This window comes from Gasterosteus aculeatus, chromosome X (genome assembly GCF_964276395.1).
Source record: "Gasterosteus aculeatus chromosome X, fGasAcu3.hap1.1, whole genome shotgun sequence".
NCBI classification, from domain to species: domain Eukaryota; kingdom Metazoa; phylum Chordata; class Actinopteri; order Perciformes; family Gasterosteidae; genus Gasterosteus; species Gasterosteus aculeatus.
Genome location: NC_135698.1, coordinates 13,898,301 through 13,919,180, shown reverse-complemented (window position 1 = coordinate 13,919,180; position 20,880 = coordinate 13,898,301). Strand labels below are relative to the sequence as shown.

Below are 20,880 nucleotides of genomic sequence, written 5' to 3'. Positions count from 1 at the left end.
AGCTGCAGGAGCCACAAGAGAAGGCTCAATGGAAAACACACAGGATCGGAGCACACATCAAAGGCAAGCGTCCACTTTTCACTTCACATAATGCAGAAGAGAGCCAGATAGGAAACGAATGCTCAGTTCACACCAACAAATATAGCTTATAATCCCCATTTTTAAGTCCATGTGTGTGTGTGTGTGGGTGTTTAGGAGGGGTAGTGTGTGTGTGTGTGTGTGTCTGTGTGTAGGTGGGTGGCTGATTGTGTGGCTGCGTCACACCAATGGAAGTATGTCTTCCCACCCAGAGGCCCTAGTTTCTCCACAATCACACAAAACCCATTGTCACATACACCCATGTCAGAGAGATTATTGCACAAAGCTCAGAATTCCACTGCGGGACTACGGGAGGTCCCCGGTTAAGCGACGTGTCTATCATCCACATCCCTGCGTCTCAGCGTGTGTCTGTGCCTCTGTTTTGCATGCAGGCAGGCACTGCTCAGAAAGAATTAACCGTACACCGCTGTGCCAGGTTAACAGTCGACGGGCTTCATTTTGTGTGGATGTGTGTGTGTGTGTGTGTGTGTGTGTGCTCCCTGTTGGGTATGTGTGACATGTTATCTGGTATTTGAAGGAGATTTGTGGCATGGTATGCACATCATTACTTGCTCTAACGTGTTATTCCAGCCGAGGGATCATTAAAGGGAATGTAATTGAATTGAATTTTCTCTTCATTAGAATCCTGATGGGAGTCACAGTTAGAGCCTACGGCCTGTGGAGAGAAACACCTACGTAACATAAATTGTAAATGAAAAGATACAGAATTATGCTGCAATGAAGCTGCGCAAAGACGTATTGAAATACTAGCTTCTATATAAAACTGTAGAGGGCGCTACTCTTCCCCACTGCTTGGGATATTCCTGTCACACGACACTGATGTCTCTCAACCCCCCTGCGTGTTGGTCGGAATATTTTTTGTGAAATAGTGGCATTCTTTTTGATGAAATGAAAATGATATTACATGCATTATAAGTACATACACACTGTATGCGTTTGGTACCATGGAGGCTGTGTGAGATGCTGCGCCCTTCCAGTATGAAAGAGTGCAGCGCCTACGCCCTCTGGTGGTGCTAAACGAGCAAACGTTTGCAGTATTCATGTTGATTGCTGTATTACGTTTTAATGAGGTCAATTCTTCTGGTGCAAATGTGGTGCAGCAACCTATTATTTTCTGTTATCTGCACTCTTCTTTTAGGTACTAAAATGTGCACAAACAAAAAGGAATCACATGTCAAATACCAGTTGCAAGTTGATTAAAAAGTATTGTTTAATTTAAGAGAAAGTGTCAGACAAAAGGCACGTAATGCATGAAAATTCAACTAATCGATCGCTTAGTGCACCACAGACGAAAAGAGAATGTAAACCAGATCTGTAGGTAAAACACCCTCAAATATATCATAACATGATTAAAACAAAAGATATGACACAATCAGTAGACAACAAACATTACAAACATGTTACGTCAGACAAACATTTAAAAAGTGGTCCGTAGCTTCACTTGAGATCATAATAGGCCATGTTCGTAAGACAAACACAAAACAATACATCGATCGGTCAAAAAATTGGCTCGTTTTTCATCACCTCTGTGATCAGACATGCGTAGTGAAGGCTCTTCGTTGCTTCTTCTGCAAAAATCTGCCCTGTATCACAGTAGAACACATCTCTCAATCACATTATTAGTAAAACTTCAGACATAAAGAGAGACTCTGTTGTGTGTCATCTGGGTCTCTGGGTGTGTGTGTGTGTGTGTGTGGGGAGATGGCTTTGTTGCGGTTGATATTTCTATGCTACCAGCGCAGTGGGATTGACTTTTGTCCCTGTAGATAGATGACACCTGGTCTTATAAGAGCCCAGCAGCAGCTTCAGTGGTTATGAATCTCTCATACCAGCATTAATGACACTTAACGCCCATGACGCCCAACAGCAGTCGCACCCTGTCACTGTAAAACATGACGTAAAAAAAACTTTGCTCGTGGAAGAAACATCTTAAAGCCAGAGCTCTTAGAAATCAAATATATTGCACTTTTAAATATCAGTAAAGAGAAAGAAAAAAAATGTAAGGGACGACTGACCGCACAAAGCAATCGAGGCAATAAGGATTAAAAAGAAAACAGTACGGCCATTGCCCCCGTGCTGCACCCTGTGGATTTAAAAGATTAGTTCAACATTTACGGAAACAGGCCTCTTGTTTTTTTTTTTCAAACTTAGATTTGAGGATTGATACCACTCTCATGTGTCTATGCTCAATATGAAAGCTATATGAAGCTACAACCAGTAACCTGTTAGCATAGCTCGACATATAGACTAAAACAGGGGGAAAAGCTTGCCTGTCAAACCAAAAACCAGTTTCCTGGATTCACAGGAAATTGTTCAGCACATGACTCAAAAAAAGTGTAAACTTATAGACTGGTTATGCCGGTAGATGCATTTTGCTAACTTAACTCTCGACAAAGAAACACTTGCTGGCTCACCCTGTTTTGTTATTATGCTAAGCTAAGCTAAGCTAACTCTGCAGGCAGTAGCTTCACTTTCACTTGTACACATATGGAAAGTATTGATCTGCTCAACTAACTTTTGACTAGAAAGCAAACAGGCTTGTTTCCCAAAATGTCAAAACTATACCTCCAAGGTTCTCAATCCATAACTGTGGCAAACAAGATACCAACCATAAGGTTTTGTGTGTGTGTGTGTGTGTGTGTGTGTGTGTGTGTGTCCGCTATCAACAGTTTGAAATTGACCTAATACAAAATGAGAAAAAAAAGAGTGAAAAGTGAGTCTCGTGCGTACCCCTCTTCACAAACCTTGAATCGACTATTAATGCCTTAAGATGATTCATAGCAATGCCTGGAGATGTTAAAAAATGCACTGTTATATAAATATTATTTAAAAGGTTAAATGGAAATCGTTAGCAACACACATTCAAGTTCTAGACAATAACCATTTCATTTTAGTCGGACCTCTGTAAATGTGTGGCGATCGTGTCTTCTGACGATTGTACAACCAATCCTCTTAGACAGTCCTATCCTGACAACAGAAGGCGTCCATGTTTCTGCAGTATTATTATCGGTGTGCACGTTTCCCTATCAGACAGGCCCCAGCAACCTGTCTATGGCATACTGTAAACGGTCCCAGTTCTTCCAGAAGATGGTCAAAAAACAAACTCCCAGGAAAGTAGCTACTACGTGGTGCCGGCTCCTCATCATTGGAGCCGCGAACTTTGCCGCAGTGGAGACACACACCAGGATGACGGTAATGATGGCCAGCATGATGTTGATGCACTTGCCCAGCAGGACTCGGGCGTCACGGCTCTCGATCTGGACCGTCTGCTGCTGCTGCTGCTGCTGGAGCTCCAGCTTGGATACTCGTGTCTGACACGACTCAAGCGCCTCCTAAGAAAGATGGAGAGAGTATTCGAGGGTATTCTTGAATTCTTGAGACACAAACATGAATGTCAAATACATTCACTTACGGTAATACCAGTAACAAAAGCTGATGCTAGGTGAGCTTCATCAATTCACTAGTATGTACCTGAATGTCCCTGGCCCTTTCATGAGCCTGGTAGGTCACCCTCTCCTCAATGCTGGCCAGCTCCTGCTTCAGATAAGTCAACTCATGCTGGTGGAGCTCTGTCAGGTCGCTTAGTTGGTCTTCTAAATGGTTGTACCTGGCAGAGAGCACAGAAATGTTTCTTTAAAATGATCATTTACAGGCCCTTTCCAGTACCATGTGTGGAATTCTGTAATGGCTACAATAAATATTAAGTAATAATAAACATACCTGTATCTCTCCTCCTGCAGTGTTTGGCTGATGATGCCATACTCTCTCTTGAACTGAGACTTTACCTCCTCCATGTCTTCCTCCAGCTGGCTCTGGGCCTCTTTGATCTCCCTAACCTCCTCCAGGCTCATTGCGAGTCCGACCTGGCCGTCTCCCCCGGCCTGCTGGCCCGGCACCGGCCCCGCTGACACCCCTCCCCCCATCGGGTTCCCGTTGCTGTCTGCCGAGATGGAGGCGCTACCTGAGGAGCACTCATCGTCGCTGAGATCCTTGGGCTTGGCCACCATGGAGGTGCTGCTGCTCAGCCCCTTTCCTGCACCGTCTGTGGGCAGCGGAGAAGAAGCGTCCAGCGTGGTCTTGAGGTGGGAGATGTTGTCAGCGCTGCCAAACCGGTTCCTGATGAGGTTGGCGAACTCTCTGGGCTTGCTGAAGAAGAAAGGAGGGGAGAGCGAGACACCTGGGCCGATGGTCTTGATCTTGTCCATGGTCGGGTGTCGGCCACTGCCAGTCATGTCTCTCAGCAGCTCTCTGGGAGACTCCCTGGGTAAGGTGACGTGTTTGACCGTGGACGTGCGCCGGGACGGGCTGTGGTGGACTTCACTGTCTTTCATCTTTCGATGGTACTGCTCCAGCTTCTTATGCATTTGGGCAATGTTTTGAGCCGACTTCTGGTTCTTCTTCTCAAAGACCTGCTTGATGCGACCCACGTGCAGCTTGTCCGCACTGTTCACGAGCTTCAGGTACTCGGCCACGTTTTCGTCCCGGGCAGTTTGTTCGATCTTCAGCTGCTCCGTGACTTTCAGGATCTTTTGCTGAAGGTCGTCCACGCAAGAACGACTACGCTGGACCTCGAAGCCCGGTGCAGTACCGGGACTGCCTTCGCTCGGCTCAAGGTCCAGATTGTTCTCTGAAGAACCACGACGCATTGACCCAGAAATGCTCAGGGAACTTCCCTCTGTACTCCGGTCCTACAGGGAAGACAAAGGACAATCAGACACAGATACTGTATTAGTAATGGAGCATTTACAGGGATAATCTCGCACTACGGAAATCGGTTTAGACGGTAAAACAACCCTTCTTCTTCTCCTTCTCCTCCTTAGGCCGTCCGCATACGGGGTTTCCTAAGCAGGTCATCCATTCACTTGTTTTTTTAATAAGCCGGACCGCAACCAATCCGGTGTGGGAATCAGATTTGATTATCCACATTAGGCATGCCGAAAAAGAACATCTGAACTCCAAACAGAAAGGGAATGCCCAGCTCAGGCTGGAGACCAAATCCCAAACCTTTCAGCCCGTTGGGTGCCAGAAGAAAAACGGCAGATTTAAGTTTAAAGTAAATATAAACAGGTTTGCGTACGTAAAACCCCCATTTCAAGTAAAATGAACGAGAACATGACCTCATTTCATCTACAAATGCATTGCAAAATACTTGTGTGCAAATGTGGGCTGTGGTTGCTGCTGAGCAGCTTTGAAATATAAAATGGACATTTACTCACTTACAGACATTATCTTTACTCTCAAGTGTCCTTTACTGCTTTTTTTTGACGTTTCTGAGCGTTCTCTTTAAAGCTTTCATGTTATTGCCACGGTGAGACCATATGGGTGTGTATGTAATGCTCTATTCATAACATCTGTTATTGTTTAGGACACAGAATTTAATCCTCTTTATTTGCAGGATTGTAGACAGATGACACAAATGACCAAAGTCCGACAACAGCTATTAATGTGCGTAAAAGAAGTGGAGCGTGCACATTTTATTTGGGTCAAATCTAATGTCCAACAAGCCCACAGGGCATGGGAAATCCCAGTCTCCTAATTTTACAGTCAATCCTCAATTTTCTGATAAAGGTCCAAAATTAAAATGTTGTTTTTGACGGATATTTCAACAGTAATCTGCTTTAGACTTGAGGAAGTGAAAATGAATAAATATGACGATAGGTTAAACTATGGCAGGAAGTCTTACATAAAGAGGAACCTGAAGAGGCAGAGTTTAATTTTTTTGGTGGCCGAACAAGCCCCCAGATCTTGCAAGTAGACCACAGTTAAACAGCAGTGTAATGACAGGATGACTAAGCTGCTCAGGCAAACACAAAAAGTGCTGTACAGAGCTGCACTAATCCTTAACGAATGTAATACGACTAGTTTTAAGTAACTAAACAGCTAACACAGGCATGCTTAGGGCTGAATCCTGCTTAGCCTTTCCCAATCACCAGGCAGCGGTTACAAGTCCCTCCACAATTGACCCATGCGCCAACTGCACACAGATGCGTCTGGATAAAAAACTGTCAAGGCGAGTATTAGACCAATATGACACGCAATGGACTTACAAACAATAATACAAAGACAACTTCTCACTCAGGATTGTAGAAACCAGGATTCTACTAGGATTTAAGTTATGCAATTATACATTCACATTCAACTACTATTGTTACTGTTACCTCACCCTCAATCAACTAGTCAAACGTGTATATGAGGGCCGAGCACCAATCTGGTGCATCATCTCAAACACAACCATTTATTATTAGGAGTAAGGTATCGCTGTATCGCTCTATACTTGTTTGCCATAATATCAGACATGGCTGTCTGTCCGCCCACCACTTTGGCCCAGACAGGATGGACTGCCATTATACAATGGATGAAATTTGCTCAGACATTCGCTTTCCCCAGAGGATAAACCCTGATAGCGTTCGGTCTGCAAGATAATCTTCACAGGTTAACAATACTTAAAGCCTGAATGCGGTTCCTAGAAGAGCTAACCGCTATGAAAAAAATACACCTAATCAGCTAACGCACTGAATTTATACAAAGGCGACGCCTCCTATGGTCCACAAAGTACCTAACATGCTCAGCTGGGATGGCAAACTAACAATTTACCTGCTTAACAGCGCGGCACAAGGCCAAAACTATCATTTGCCTCAAAGCAAGTACTGTGAACTCTAGAATTGTTCTTTCAATTGTATTACTGCAGTGCCTATAACTATGCTGTACATACATATTGCATACTCGTTTATGTTTAGTTTGTAACCAGAGAATGCCGTGCTTCTTTCTCTGAGCATGCCTCGGGTATTCCAGCCGGTGTCCTCGTCCCACTCGCTCCCCCTCTCTGGCATCTGTCCTTCTTGAACACAGGACTCTTTGTCCGAAGAGAAAAAAGCACACTTTGTCACGTCCTACCTCTGCTCTGTCCAGGACTCCGATGAGCGAGCTGCTGAATATGGATTCACTGGTCTGACGTGCGGCCCGAGGAGCCCAGTAACGATCCTTCCGCAGGGCAAAGCAATACCCCTCGTCAAACCGGTTTGTCAAACAAATGGGAGCGGAGCCTGATGTCCTCCCGCTTCGGGAGGCGCTGGGGAAAGCGCACGCGTACGTTGCTCGTGTGACTCAAGCTCTTTAGTTGTTAAACAACAAACACAAAGGGCCGCCTGTTCGAGCAGACAGCTTAGGCCGTACGCGGTTCATTTCGGTGCTGGAACTGAGCGAGCTCCTCGGGCGAAACTCCGACCGGGCGACCTCGGCTTGATTCAACGTTTTCTGAAACGCAGAACACGGGGGGGGGGGCCCGTTTATTGCCTGGGGTTGCTGTGATGTCGTAGGTACAGGATCACTTGTAAAACAAGATCGGAATGGGACCTGGCAGCCATCGATGGAGCACTGCTGAAGGCCTCGAACAAACAAATAAACAAACCCGGAGTAGTAAATGTCAGGCCAAAAGTGTGTTACACAGCCGGGGTGACGGCCGCAAGCTTTTTCTTAGAAAAGGAAAACAAGTTTCATGAGAGGAGCTCAGATAACACAGATAATTTGATCCAGATGCTCTAGACGCGCACTCAAACCCCAAAAAACAGTACGACACGTGACTACGTTTTAGAAAACATTTTTAAAAAGCAGATTTCTGTCACTCACTAATGCTTTTCAATCCCTGCCGGCGCTGACTATCTTCCAGAGAAATATTGGTCTCTGCATGAGTGTCTCTGCTAATCGAGTTCTCGTGAATCTGCAGAGTAGCTGAACTGCTTTTCACTCCCCTTTTCCCCTAAACCCTGACCCCTTCTCCAGGGGTCGCTGAGGAAGTGGAGACCGAAGGTCTACGACGAAGGGGTGAAAGTTAAGTTAACTCGGATAAATAGTGCCGTAACCACGCAGCAGATGGCGTCTGTTAAGTCAAAACAGTTGTCCGTCCTTTGCTGCGAGGTCAAAGACCGGGTTGGATGAGATGGAGTTTCCATCTACAGCCAGTTGACCTGGATGATTGGCCTTCCCACAGCGAACCCCTACTTGCTTCCCCTGACTGTGATTCTTGATGTACAAGCTCAGCTGTGTGAGAGACCCATCTGTGTAAACATATGCTCAAAATCTGGTTCATCACCACCAAGGTGAGAAAATAATGTCTTTGAAATAAATGGAGCCAGGCGGCTGCCCACTGCTGTTCGACTCGCCCATTGACAAGAGCAGAGGAGCAAAAAAAATACAGACAAAGAGTAGGAAGACAGAGGGCGACGTCAACTTGGACAAAGGGAAGATGGTCCCAACCACAGTACAGCCGCCCACATCATCCCAATTATCATCATCATCATCATCATTTCCAGCAACAGGATCTACAGGGTGCCTCCCTGACACCTCAGCCCTGTTTGAGCCCCCCTGTCCCCCACGCTGCCCTACATAGCAAACAGCGTCTGTCCAATACCATGACCCATTTAACATGCTGTGACCTCGCTAGACAGCATAGCATAGAGATCCGACTGCATTAGCCTCAATCTCAGCCCAACAACGGAGAGCTGAGGCTCTGAGGGCCGGTCTGCCCGAATCAACGATCTAAACATTAGCCACAAAATAGTGAATATTAGATCAAATATTAGTCAAGCGCTGCTTATCTGGCACTGCGGTGTGTTCTCATTTGGATCAATGACCATGTTTTTCCCAAGCCATAGCATACAGTAGTAATAGTAAAGTAAACATTGCCTCAGATTAGGAGGAACTGCGGCAGTTTCTTCAAAAACCAGCTGTCCCTCCTAGAAAAGGGTGGGGGGGGGGGGGGGGCGTTAAAAACACTGCAGTCATTTTCTTATGCAAACAGGAAAACATTGTACCCGTTTCCAGGAAGTAATGTTTGCAAGTGCTCAGAATTGCAGCTGTAATCAGGTGAAACCATCAGGTCGCAGGTCGCGCAGGCATTTGGGCAAGTGAAACTACAGAAACAGGTGTTTGTGAGTCTGTGGGGTTTGGTCGACACTGTGACAATTATTCTGTCACTCCCCCCCCGTGTACCCCAAATAAATGCACACACACAGAAAAAAAAAGAAAAGAAATAGAGCTGGCACACTCATTGGAATGGAACAAAACCGTCCCTTCAGCAGAGAACAGAGCCGCAGAGGGGAAGAAGCCTGCGGTGCCTTATTGGTATTCCCTCCAGCTGATCCTCATATATACAGACACTCTCCCACACAGAGCTCACACAGGCAAACGGGAAGGAAGCCAGAAAGGGAGAACGACAGGGAGCGCATCTTTGATTGTAGAGTCCGAAAGCTGATCAAACTCCTCCTCCTCCTCCTCCTCCTCCTCCTCCTCTCATCTGCATCCCACAGCTGCCTTTGCGGCAAAACTTCGACTGCAAAACCTCTCTTCAGAGGCCAATCAGTATGCCTCCGCAAAATAACAGAGGAAATAAAACTAGCAGAGTTTGAAGTCTTGAGTTCCCTGAATGATTAATCCCCATGAGTTCAGAAGAGAGAATTGCTGAAGGCATAATTTGCTATTATCTCATAGACAAGCCGGTCCAGGACTAAATCAATAGGCCATTAACACTCCCGGGATCTGCTTGCCGCCGTGGCCTGGGGAATTATTGAATGGGATTCAATTAAGATGTATTTGCAGCTATATTCCATGCACTCATTCACAGGTTAGGGAGTGAATACATTCAGGGATGTCTCAGGGTGGGTGAAGAGGCAAACAGATAATTAGCCATGAAAAGCAAAATAGACCCTAAAAAAAGCCAGAACGAATAAGTGGACCAATATTTGCCAGTTAATAATTCACAACATTCAGAACATAGCGTTTAGAAAGGTTAGTGTTCATACTAATGTGTTGCCCGGTGACATTAACCTATATGGAGCGCGTAAGGTTGAATAAAGACTGAGAAATGGCCCCCACATTTCTACAGAGCCACCTTCCAGTGAGGCTTAAAAACCCCAACTGAGGTGTTGCATCATATTTGGCCTCTAACCCACTATGTCTGCAACACAATGGCTTTTTTGAGGAACAAAACTGGAATGTTATTCGCTGCCAACAAAAGGGAGAAAAGCATAATCACACAGTCCAGTAACGAGCCAAATCTTCTGTTGCGTTGATCCATTATTTTGTGTTGGTGCTTTAAGCAATAATTTACTTTGTTTGTTTACTTTGAGTTGCTTGTGTCTCTGTGTGTGTGTGTGTGTGTGTGTGTGTGTGTGTGTGTGTGTGTGTGTGTGTGTGTGTGTGTGCATCTTTCACGCTAAAGGGGATGAGGAAAAGGTTGCCTGAGCTCCCTTTCCCTCTGAAGAGTCCTTTCCTAGGAGTGGCTGCCCTGAAGGCTCACGCATATACTAGGAAGCGAAACAACCTGCTGCACGATACCCGACTGACTTTCGGGTTGCACAAGACGATGGAGCATTCCTCTCCTCGGTGTCACCGTACTGGACATCATAGATTAGCAGCGCCAAATGGTTTTGATGGTTTTCCCTCAAACATTGCTAATGGTGAAGGCGTATTGAGAATTGTTATACATTTATTTTGTAATTGACTGAATTGACTACATTTATGTGTAAAGACATGAAATAAGGTCAAAACATCTCTTAAATTTGAAAGCCCATTTTGCAACAGGCTTTCAATTAATGTTGACAAACCATTAGCACTATTTATATCCTTCACTCATTACAGACTCTGTGCACAGGTCATAGGGCTTTAACTGTAAGCATCTGTGTGGTAAACATTACATGATCCCTGTCATTACACTGTTATATGTTGTATCTTTTGAGTAACATAAAAAAGTAAATAGTTCTTTTCAGAGAAGATCCTTCTACATCTATTTAATACGGTATCGCCTATATGCCAGGATATAAAACATTGTTAACATGAGCCACCACTCTAAGGTGGGGTCAGGGTGAATTTTCAGCCTTGAAAAACAAGGTTGGGCGTTGAGTCATCGAGTAGCCACAAAAACCCAAAACAACACAAAAGAACTGCACTAAGTAGCTCAGTTTCTACACTGTAGACTCCATTGTGCTGGATGTGGAGAGCTGTGTCCAGCATTTTTAGTTGGAAGAAAAATTCTTATTAGGTGCGTCTGCAGAGCGGTACAACGCCACCATAAAGGGACTCAATCACATATGGAATAAGTAACATCCATAAAAGTACAAAGTTTTATTAGAAAACACAAGAAGTATTCCTCCTACTTGGGTGAAATTTCAAAAACCGAACCGGGCCTGTTTGCACCGGTCGGTCATTGTACTTTATGCCTGTTGGCACTTTGTAGTCTGACTAACTGAACGATTCATTTGGTATATTTTCACTTCGCACTGGAGCTGAGCTACCATGTTATATCATAACAATTACCACCAAATACGTTCCGTGTAACTTGTAAACATCAAGTTGATTAATCAAGTAGTCAATCGGCGAAAAATAGATTCGACTTGTAATTCACGCGTTAAGGATATATTTTGAGGACAGAATGAATGTTTCTTGAACTGAACATGTTTTGGCTTCGGGACTCGATGTAGCCATTTTTCACGATCGTATGGGAGCTTATTGAGCAATGAATTTTAAAAAATCAATCGATTAATCGGTATGGCACATAATCGTTTCGATTTCGTTGCCAGGCTAAACAGGGCCGACTATCGTCCCGTTACGATACTGTGAAAATATGTGGACACGCCAAATGATACATTGTGTCCTCCCTCTGGTGGGGATTTTTTATTGTTAACACCCTTGTCACTTAATAGCTACACCTACAACACCTCCGCAGAATAAACCCTGCTTTATTTACGTTGTGTACCTGAATGCAGCACAGGGAGACGCGCTCTTTGTCGAGGAGAGACGTGCTTGTTTTTAACCAATATGACGCGGATTTAGCGACAATGCAGCGGCGGTGCACGAACGGAGCCCCATGACACCGCCGGGCTGTAAAACACACTCACATGACACTCACCATCCGGCTGCTGAGGTATTTCTCCACTTCGGATAAACTTCTCACGGACACGTTGGCGCTGGGCATAATGATCATACTAGTGAATGCTAATAATGACGATGATAATCCCGTGGTGGTCGGTTGGGAGGCAGGTGAGGTTCTTCAGCTGAACATCGCTACTCGTACACAGTGTTCGCCTAATCGTGTCTCCATGTTGAGCCCCTTTCTATCCCTCCCTCGCACACACTCACGCACACGCACGCACACGCTGTGACTGGCTGGCTGCCCCTGTTCGGCGTACAAAAGCGATGCGTGAACCCAGACTCCGCCCACTTCTCACAGCAGGGGGCTGCGCCAGCGCGGGTTAACTCTTTCCCCGCCGCGGGAGTCAAATTTGGGTGATCGCGGTGAAGATGAGTTGAACAAGTATTCCCGCAATGTCGTCAATGGTTTTCACTTTAAAAAGAGTAAAAAAAAGGACTCATCCATTATGTCGCAAGCATTTCAGTTTAATCTGGAATAATGCAATATGTCAGATGCCCATCATCTGTTCTGCCTGTGAACTCCAGCAATTAGTTCCTAGCTGTCAAACAGAAGCACAATATTTCCCTCCCCTAAAATGTAGTTCTGTGGAAATATTGTGTGGTGTATTCTAGTTACTTTGGGTGAAACAGTGTTTTATTGTTTTGGGAGGTATTTATATCAGCTACAACACTGAACACGGAGTTGTTGGTTGCTGTTGTTTTAAAATCACATTTAGAATTATACATAAATATATTTCTTCTCCTTTATTTAAAAGGGGCCATGGGAACAGTCCAACTGGGCCTCTCACTTCCATTCATTCAGCTGGGAATGAGCTAATCCACTGAGCTTCCAACACAAAAACCAAATGTTGCATCACAAATCGCTTAACCCTTACGGTTACACACCAAACATGCCCGTTTTTCCTGTAGTTGCAAATTGTTCAGACTGACTTCTTGTTTACGGAACATACAGTGAGTGCTCGGCACACACCGACTCGCACTGACGCCTGCGCTTCACAGGCGGTGAGTCAGGTGATGAAGCGATGTGTGATAGGGCTCTGGGGAATCACATTGAATAGCAACAGGATGCACTGGACAATGGACTCCTAAGAACAGCCAGCAGTCGGTATCATTCATCAAGTTTTTATGGTCCCATCGGGGCTTTTAGTTAACCATATTCACCGGGTAAGTACAGGCTCCGTCCTCTGTTCAACCGTATCCGCGAGCGCCGATGAAAAATGGATGTACTAATAACGCACAATGACAGCCTTGACCTTTTGCACAGCAGCCTGCGACATCTTCCACCTTCACGTCACTTTGCACACAAAAGCCAACAATGAGCCCCCGGGGCGGGACATAGATGTTGCCTTATTAATTCAGAGTATATGTATCTGCTTTGTTGACAGAAACAAGGGCATGTTCCAAGAGGAGTGGTTAAGAGTCTACCAACAGGTTTATTTAACCTCCAGGAGTCTGAAACAAACAGCAGGTTTTCTCTACAAAGTTGTCCATTTAACTTAGTTGACACACTTCTAGACATTTGAGGACGCACATTTATTATACTCCAGTGCTAAAATCCAAATGTTTATGTCAATGGTGTCTGATTTACTGGAACCAGCTAACTTAAATCCTAATTATTCGCTCTTAAAAGGGACTCAAATGAACCAAGATCGTAAGGTCGCCTAGCGGGGAATCATCAACTAAATAATGTTTTAACAGTTTGAAGACTCCATTGAGGTCAGTGTTAGGGCCTAACAGACGGGTCCCCAGGCGCCAAACACAGTTTTTGTAAGTAAATGATTGTTGCAGCAATGACCTTTTTTGACCCCTGTAGAATACATCTCTCTTGATCCACACTCAAATTATAATACAGACTGTTTTGATCCCAACATGATTGAGGATGAGTTCATACTTTGGGCGTATATTAAAGTCCTCAGTCCTCCTCTTTTCAAAATATTGACACAAAAACAAGTAAAACGAGTAGAGAGCCAGATGAGTTACACATTTGCAAACATTACATGAACAGTGGATACAGAACAATTATCAGGAGTCAGGACGATCTATTTTATACATAGAAACAGTCAAGCCGAGAGCTCAATGTCTGTCAATAATAAAGAAACAAGGTTGAAAGGGGTTTGTTTTTTATTTTCAAATGACACCATTTTCAATCCACATTATTTTGTCCGGAAGATGGAATTAACAAGTGCTTTCCATCTTAGACTTCTTGGTGCACTCTATATACAAATCTATGTACAGTTAATTCAGCTGTCAAATATTTGACGAGCAATGTTGCTTGATCCTTTGGATTAGCAAACAAATAAGAAATAAAAAGGTTATAACCTTTTGCGATAAAGACACCTCACAAATCAATTCACAAAAATAAAAAATAAAGCACAACCTTGCCGGAGAGCACTGAAAAACAAATCACCCTGAAGGCTGGAAGTGGAAACAAAAGCTGCGAAAAAAGTATAGGCCTGGAGAAGATGAAGCATAAAATACTATGTACAATAAAAAGCGCACTCTACTATGCAGGTTTCAAGGGTTCATTCCTGAATGGGAAGATACTGGCAGACTCACTTGTCCCATGGAGTTCATTTTTGTTTGTCCTCTTTTTGGTGTCAGACCCCAGACACGGCCTGGCTGTTATAGTCAGTGGACTCCATCTTGAGGATGTACGGGATGATGCTGTCGATCTGCACGTTGCCGATGAGCCCGGCGAAGAACAGCTCCTCGGTAACAGCTGCACTTATCAGCCGGAGGGCGGGAAGACGCAGCAACAGCTTGGATAACCTTAAAGCCACGAGAGGGGAAATGAGGCGGCAAATAAGGACATGTGTACTTCAGCAAGTACATCCGTGACATGATTTAAAATACGTCCTGCTAAATATAGAGCTATGCTGTGTGAGAACACCGTTCCCTTTCTGACAACGAGCAGGCGTTGTGTAGCACAGCGCTGAAGCCTACTGACCGATAGGAGTCCTCTGGGTAGGACGAGGTCACGTAGTCCTGCAGCTCCATGTAGGCCTTCTCCTGAAAGCGCTCGATCTGTGGTGTGTTATCGATGCCTGGGTGATCTTGTTCAAAAACAAAACACGTGCACACAGTCAGATAGGAGTCCATAATATTTGGTCCCATTTACACTTTAGCCCAGAATCTTCCTCTAATAATTCAGCAGGACATTAACTTGAAAATATGTAATTTCACGCACCGGGACTGAAGAGAACAATGGCTTTCAGGTATGCGTATTCATAAGAGTCTGGGGACAGTTTGATCATGTTGTTACAGAACTCCTGCATTCTCCAGATGTGCTCCATTACTAGTTTTACTCGATCTGGGGACAGCTTATCTGTAGGAGAAGAGGAGAAAAAAAAGGTATGGGGTAGAGCATCAGTTTAGTTTTCTGCAAATTCAAGATGAATTGTGTCCCATGGTCTGCATGGCATAAACGGTTTCTGGCATCATCAAACTTAAAAACATTGATTGGCTTTTCTGAAATTTGGTCTAACAGCGGAGCACTCCTACCTTCCTGTAAGCTGGTCTGCAGATGGTTGATAATGGCACTTAGGATGGTACCAACATTCATGACGTTGGAGCACTGTGCCAGACCCAGGGCAAACAATTCATTCCAGCAGGCTTTCATTAAGTTAATGTCATTGTCTTGACCGCTGTGAAAATAAATAAATAATAATAATTATCACATTTTGCTGCAGGGAACCATGTGGCCGTTTTATGAAAACCTATTCATATTATGAACAACATATGATAAAGTCCAACTACATTATTTAGAACATTGTGATGCAAAAATGAAGTCTTATGAGAAAAGCTTACCCCAAGGTCTGGAAAGCAGGAATGGAGCGTGCCCAGTGCATTGAGAGAAAAAGTAGCCGGGAAGCTGACTCACAAATGTAGTTGACATTGAGGTACTCTGGCACAGGCAAAGGCATCATAAGCTGTAAGAACAAATTAAACCGTAAATAAGGAACACATGACTGCAGGGTTAGATAAATATTTAAAATGTGGCACTCCGTTAAACACAAGCAGGGTTTTGGCTCTCTGTTTGATTTAATCCACAGTGGCTCTGCTCTAACCTTGAAGGGGAAATGGCTGCCAGAGAGTATAGGTCCCTCCAACTCCACTATTGGACCCGACTGGTCCCCCGACATCAGCTGCATCGTGGCCTCCAAGGAATCTCCCACTGTGCCACCACCAGGGTGCAGGACTTTGGCCAGGTTGTCAAAAGCTCTAATTGTACACAAAATATTAGCACAAAAAGTTAACTTGAAAAGATCCTCGTTTTGTGCAATTCACCTAATTTAATAGAGCTTGTGCAGACACAGAAAATATAATACAACTCAGAGCAGCACTGGAGGGCACTTTTGACATATGGTTATTTTTTTGATTAGCTACGGTTGAATCTAATTAAGTCCTCAAGAGTGGAGTCAGAAAGCACATGGCCCTGCAGGAAATTCTATTACAGGTTTGTGACGGACAAAAAAATATATAAAAACAGCCGCTGGGTTTCTTTCTTTTGCCAATGTCAGTTTTTAGCTTATGTAATAACGTATTCATAATAAACTACTGGTTAGTGTCAAAGCCTTGGTTTTCGAGAACATCTCCCTCACCGAGTAATATCACTTGCACTTTGCTCTTCCCCTTGCAGGTCTGTCATCGAGCTGTCCCCGTTGCTAAGCGTTTCATCTCCCATCAGGTCGGTGCCGCCGTCACTTGCCTCCCTGGCTTTGCTGAGGTGGGCGAGTGACGTCACTACATTTGCCAGCGTGCCGAGGTCACTCTGAGATGGGTCAACCTGCTGAACGGGGGTTGTCATTAAGTCATTTCTTTTTCAATAAATACAATATAATAATAATAACGTTTTTTTAATTTTAAATATGCACAGGGGTCCTGATTTTCACAAACGGCGATGTAGGATTTCAATAAAATGTCAATTGGGTGCATCAGTGTTACCTTGTCAGGGGATGCTGGAATCAGGATGGTGTTTTCCATCTTGGAGAAGGGTTGTTGAATGTTGAGCAACATGCTTGACTCAAGCAAACTTGTAGACCTGGATGCAGATATTTCACATTGCATTATGTAATATAGGGCCATGCAATGTGACTAAGGCCATACTTAAACTTATTTTATCAGTCGCATAAAATCTTATTTAATTATATTGCACGCAAAACAAAACACAACTTTCATCCATTTTACTCTTCTACTAGCCAGAAAAAGACAACAATCTTTCAAAGAAGATAATGTTTTCATTATGTTGAGGTGTTTCTAGTTTCTACGAAGCGAGGAAGAAACAAGTTTCAATATGTTGCAATCCAATAGAACACTGTAGACCAGGGTTCTCAAACTCAAGTCAGGTACGGGCCAGATGCAGCCCACCTCGACCGAACGCGGGCCAGACCATTATGGCCGACGGGGGGGATGACACTGACGGTCCGACCGGCGAACGGAACGGTCGGCGCTGGGGTGGAGGTTGTAAGTGGCTGCTAACAGCGAGGTTGCTACAATATAGAACTCGCGGGCCGCACTAACATTACACTTTCATATGAAGGCGGGGGCCACAAAATATCGTCCCGAGGGCCGCAATTGGCCCGCGGGCCGCGAGTTTGAGACCCCTGCTGTAGACCCATTATATTCTCAGAAATATATTAAACAAATATCCTTTTACATCACAGCTATTCATTGTATTGTATTAGGTGGTACAGGTGCATCAAATAAACAGGTAAGTGGCTAACCTGGCAGTTTCTTTGTCAGTCATAAAAGTGGGTGTGGCAGCCAGAGGACTACACAGGTTTTTGCGGATGTAGATTTTCTCAGTGGAGGCCGCACAGTTGACAGATTTCTCCCTTGGAGTCACTTCGACAGGCTTCCTCTCACACTGCACAGCTAGATGAGTAAAAACAAAGCCACAGGGCCCAATGTTAGCAAGTCCTAGATGGCACATTGACAATGGTTTATAAGAAATGTATCACACTCTCACAATCCTGTTTCATGCCCAGAGATATGCAGCGCTGCAGTCGACAGTACTGGCAGCGGTTTCGGTGGAGCTTGTTGATGGCACACTCTCCGGAGCTTCGGCACGTGTACACTAGGTTCTTTCGAATACTGCGTTTGAAGAAGCCTTTACAACCCTCACAGCTGACCGCTCCGTAGTGACGCCCTGAGAGAGAAAACAGGATCCGATTAGAGAATGCCTGCTCATATCTGTTACCTAAAGAGCATGGTGTTAAAAGTAGATTCAACTTAATAGATACCTGAGGCCTTGTCCCCACAGACAACGCAGTACTCCACAACCGGCTTCACAATGGACTGGTCCGAACCGTCAGTCACAAACTGACAAACAACCCGGAACAACAGAATAATTTAATACAGCAAAAAAAAAATGGAGTAAGTTAAACATGTTTGTGTTTCAGTCATAAGACCTTCAGTTATTTGTTTATCCCAACCGACTGAAAGAGGCCACCAATATCCTCCGGTAATACCTGAATCTGCTGCCCAGCCAGGTCATGTGATGTAAACAACAGCTGGTTAACCCCACAGCCGTCTGGACTGGAAAGGATGACCTTGTTGGGGGAGCCTTCTTGCTTTGCTAGGATTACCTTCCCACCAGGGGAATAGTCAGCATTTGCTAGGATGTACTGCTGCTTTCCTGGGGAAGATGGTTCGAGTGCTGTGACAATCTGGATCTTTTGGCCCGTCTGCGGATCAGTTACAATCTAGTAGAAATTTAAAAAACAAAAGTAAAACATGAGTGAGCGCTGACTGTGTGCAGAAAGAGTGCAGGAGAAGTTTGGCTAACGCTATAACAGAGGAATACAATACATCACATTACCTGGATTCTGTGTCCTAATGCCATGTTGCTGTCAGCTGACACAAGTTGAATCCTTTGAGTCTGTCCATCCATTCTGATAACACGTGCTCCTTCTTGTACTGGTCTTCACATCAGTGCCCCATGAGGCATGCACGCCTGTAAGAAGATGTGTTTCACTTTGTCTTGTAATAAAGCAAGAGTTTTCTCTAATGACCTTACTGCCACCCACCCACCGTGTCTAATACTCCCCAGTTGCCAGAGTTGTAGACAATTCCTGTGCTATTATTAGGTATTTACAGAAGCAGGTCAGGTGTGTAGGATCATCACCAATAAAACGGCAGACCCCCATGTTCAAGCTAGAAACTACACACCCAGTGCAACAGAGGATATTTTCCACACTGAATTCGATCACTAACAGTTTGTTTTGGTCCATCGTGGAAGCTTGTTGACAGCATGATCCCATAACACTACTTCTTTAACTTTCGCCACATCTGTAAATAGTATGTTTTGAATACTAATGTGTGTCGAACCAACCGGACCTCGTGTTTAAATAATTTTCACAGCTCAGCGCTGTTATTAAGGTTACACCAAGGAACCTTAGAAGCGACGCTACTCTTATCCATCCGGTTTACTAACATAGTATAACGTCGTCTTTCCCGTTAGCTTAAAGGTATTTCTGACCAACATACGATGGATTTCAAAACATTTAGGGCCCGTAGTTAACTAACTCAACATAAACCTGGAATACTGTGTGTTCACAGGGAATATAGAACATTTGATTTATTATATTGCGTGTTACTAACCTAACGTTAAATATGTTAGTGTGTGGCCTATGCTAACATTAGCAGGCGCTAGCTCAAAACTGTACTCCACCGTATAAAATACAGCCAAATACCACCGTGGGGTTTTAACGAATGAGCGGTAAAGCTGCAGCAGTAACACAAACAAGCGCTTGGCATTCGGCGATTTAAAATCGATACGGAAGATAAAGGTATTTCTTTTCCTGTGGGTGAAAGGTCAACATTGAAGGGTTAAAGCACGCAAGGGTTCAGGGCCCATGGTGCCGAATAGCAGAAGTCAGACGGCGGAACTTCGGTTTTGACAACTGGGCTAATTTTCCCTTTATTCCTGCACCGGATTTCTATTTCTATCGATGATTCAACCAACCAAATACTAAATAATATAACGACGTGCCGTTCTCACGATCGCACTTAATTGTATGTATTGTGGCTGTGGAGTTGGATGAGCCTATTTAGCAAAGCTAGCAATGCAGCTAACTCCAGCTAACGGCAACACGGTTAGCCGGCTGGCTAACTAGCATGTCTTTTAATAATATTAGCATTGTCGAATAGCTACAAGTCAACATACAACGTCGATTGTATGTACAGTGCCCGCGATGCAGTCGCGCACGGGTACCAATAAGATTGCGTACTTGCCTGATTTTAAAATTGTAAACGCTGAGCTCCGGACGACAGCGCTAACAAGCTATGCTAGCTGTTTGCTAACTGGTAACGGAGGCTTCCCTGCTGTAGACCTAACGTTACTGAACACTCCCTCTCTTCCTGTGTTACCGGCGACTCGCGTCTCGTTCTTGAACCCCTCATACGTCCACGTTAGTAAACAGATCTTACCCGTCAAGAGGCCGTTGGGCAAAATAGTGTGTAGTCCTCAATATATCAATATTGTAATTGTGTTACAGTTGGTGGGAGGGTCAGAGTTCATGACCTTTTTTTTCCATCAATAAACTATTTACGCACATGCGCAGTTCGGTGGCCGTGGCTCAGTCTGTCAGTGTGGATGTCTGAGGTCCATCTGTCGAAAAGAAATGCATTGGCTTCGGATTGGATCACATGAATAATGGCATATCTATCACAAAGAGTGTAATTTTATTTAAAAAGACAAGTTGCTTAGCAATTAAAACTTACTCGGACCAATTCACAACACTTATGTGTCATGCATTTGTCTGAAAAGGTCAGGCTTCAGCTCTAAGACAAGTATGGTGAACAATGCACATCTAACTACTGCTCTCTTTTGACTGCTCAAGAATCCGCTGTTAT

At 44.4% G+C, this 20,880-nt stretch overlaps 2 protein-coding genes across 7 annotated transcripts; both read right to left on the bottom strand.

The window, feature by feature from the left end:
- Positions 1-1,284: 1,284 nt before the first annotated feature.
- Positions 1,285-12,260, bottom strand: LOC120809046 (transmembrane and coiled-coil domain protein 3). 3 transcript variants are annotated; one of them, XM_040162585.2, is made up of 4 exons: positions 12,002-12,260; positions 3,820-4,787; positions 3,571-3,706; positions 1,285-3,431 (listed from the first exon to the last, which is right to left on the bottom strand). In XM_040162585.2, the coding sequence occupies exons 1-4, from the start codon at positions 12,074-12,076 to the stop codon at positions 3,126-3,128; spliced, it is 1,485 nt and encodes a 494-aa protein (XP_040018519.1). In that variant the 5' UTR covers positions 12,077-12,260; the 3' UTR covers positions 1,285-3,125. The 3 variants fall into 3 exon arrangements, with proteins under 3 accessions (XP_040018519.1, XP_040018520.1, XP_077938974.1); XM_040162586.2 differs by having other exon boundaries at positions 11,991-12,256; XM_078082848.1 differs by lacking the exon at positions 12,002-12,260 and adding an exon at positions 6,994-7,175.
- A 1,867-nt stretch (positions 12,261-14,127) lies between these two features.
- Positions 14,128-20,666, bottom strand: LOC120809045 (nuclear receptor subfamily 2 group C member 1). Of its 4 annotated transcripts, none has more exons than XM_078082847.1 (14): positions 20,455-20,666; positions 18,845-18,979; positions 18,495-18,728; positions 18,267-18,345; positions 17,993-18,172; positions 17,748-17,898; positions 16,969-17,065; positions 16,626-16,810; positions 16,092-16,245; positions 15,832-15,953; positions 15,526-15,668; positions 15,212-15,349; positions 14,972-15,077; positions 14,128-14,793 (listed from the first exon to the last, which is right to left on the bottom strand). In XM_078082847.1, exons 2-14 carry the CDS (start codon positions 18,914-18,916, stop codon positions 14,622-14,624), a joined length of 1,833 nt encoding a protein of 610 aa, XP_077938973.1. In that variant the 5' UTR covers positions 18,917-18,979; positions 20,455-20,666; the 3' UTR covers positions 14,128-14,621. The 4 variants fall into 4 exon arrangements, with proteins under 4 accessions (XP_077938973.1, XP_040018518.1, XP_040018517.1 ...); XM_040162584.2 differs by having other exon boundaries at positions 20,260-20,646; XM_040162583.2 differs by having other exon boundaries at positions 16,626-16,813; positions 20,455-20,646.
- Between the last annotated feature and the right edge of the window lie 214 nt (positions 20,667-20,880).

What these genes read in the sequence shown, in the direction of transcription:
- LOC120809046 (XM_040162585.2), bottom strand. Translation starts at nt 12,076, where the DNA reads ATGATCATTATGCCCAGCGCCAACGTGTCCGTGAGAAGTTTATCCGAA. An exon ending in AATACCTCAGCAGCCGGATG is followed by an intron (nt 4,788 to 12,001) that starts GTGAGTGTCATG and finishes TCTTCCCTGTAG; the next exon opens with GACCGGAGTACAGAGGGAAG. An exon ending in AAAGGGCCAGGGACATTCAG is followed by an intron (nt 3,432 to 3,570) that starts GTACATACTAGT and finishes CATCTTTCTTAG; the next exon opens with GAGGCGCTTGAGTCGTGTCA.
- LOC120809045 (XM_040162583.2), bottom strand. Translation starts at nt 18,916, where the DNA reads ATGGATGGACAGACTCAAAGGATTCAACTTGTGTCAGCTGACAGCAAC. An exon ending in TTCCAGCATCCCCTGACAAG is followed by an intron (nt 16,814 to 16,968) that starts GTAACACTGATG and finishes ACCCCCGTTCAG; the next exon opens with CAGGTTGACCCATCTCAGAG. An exon ending in GCAGCCATTTCCCCTTCAAG is followed by an intron (nt 15,954 to 16,091) that starts GTTAGAGCAGAG and finishes TTGTTCTTACAG; the next exon opens with CTTATGATGCCTTTGCCTGT.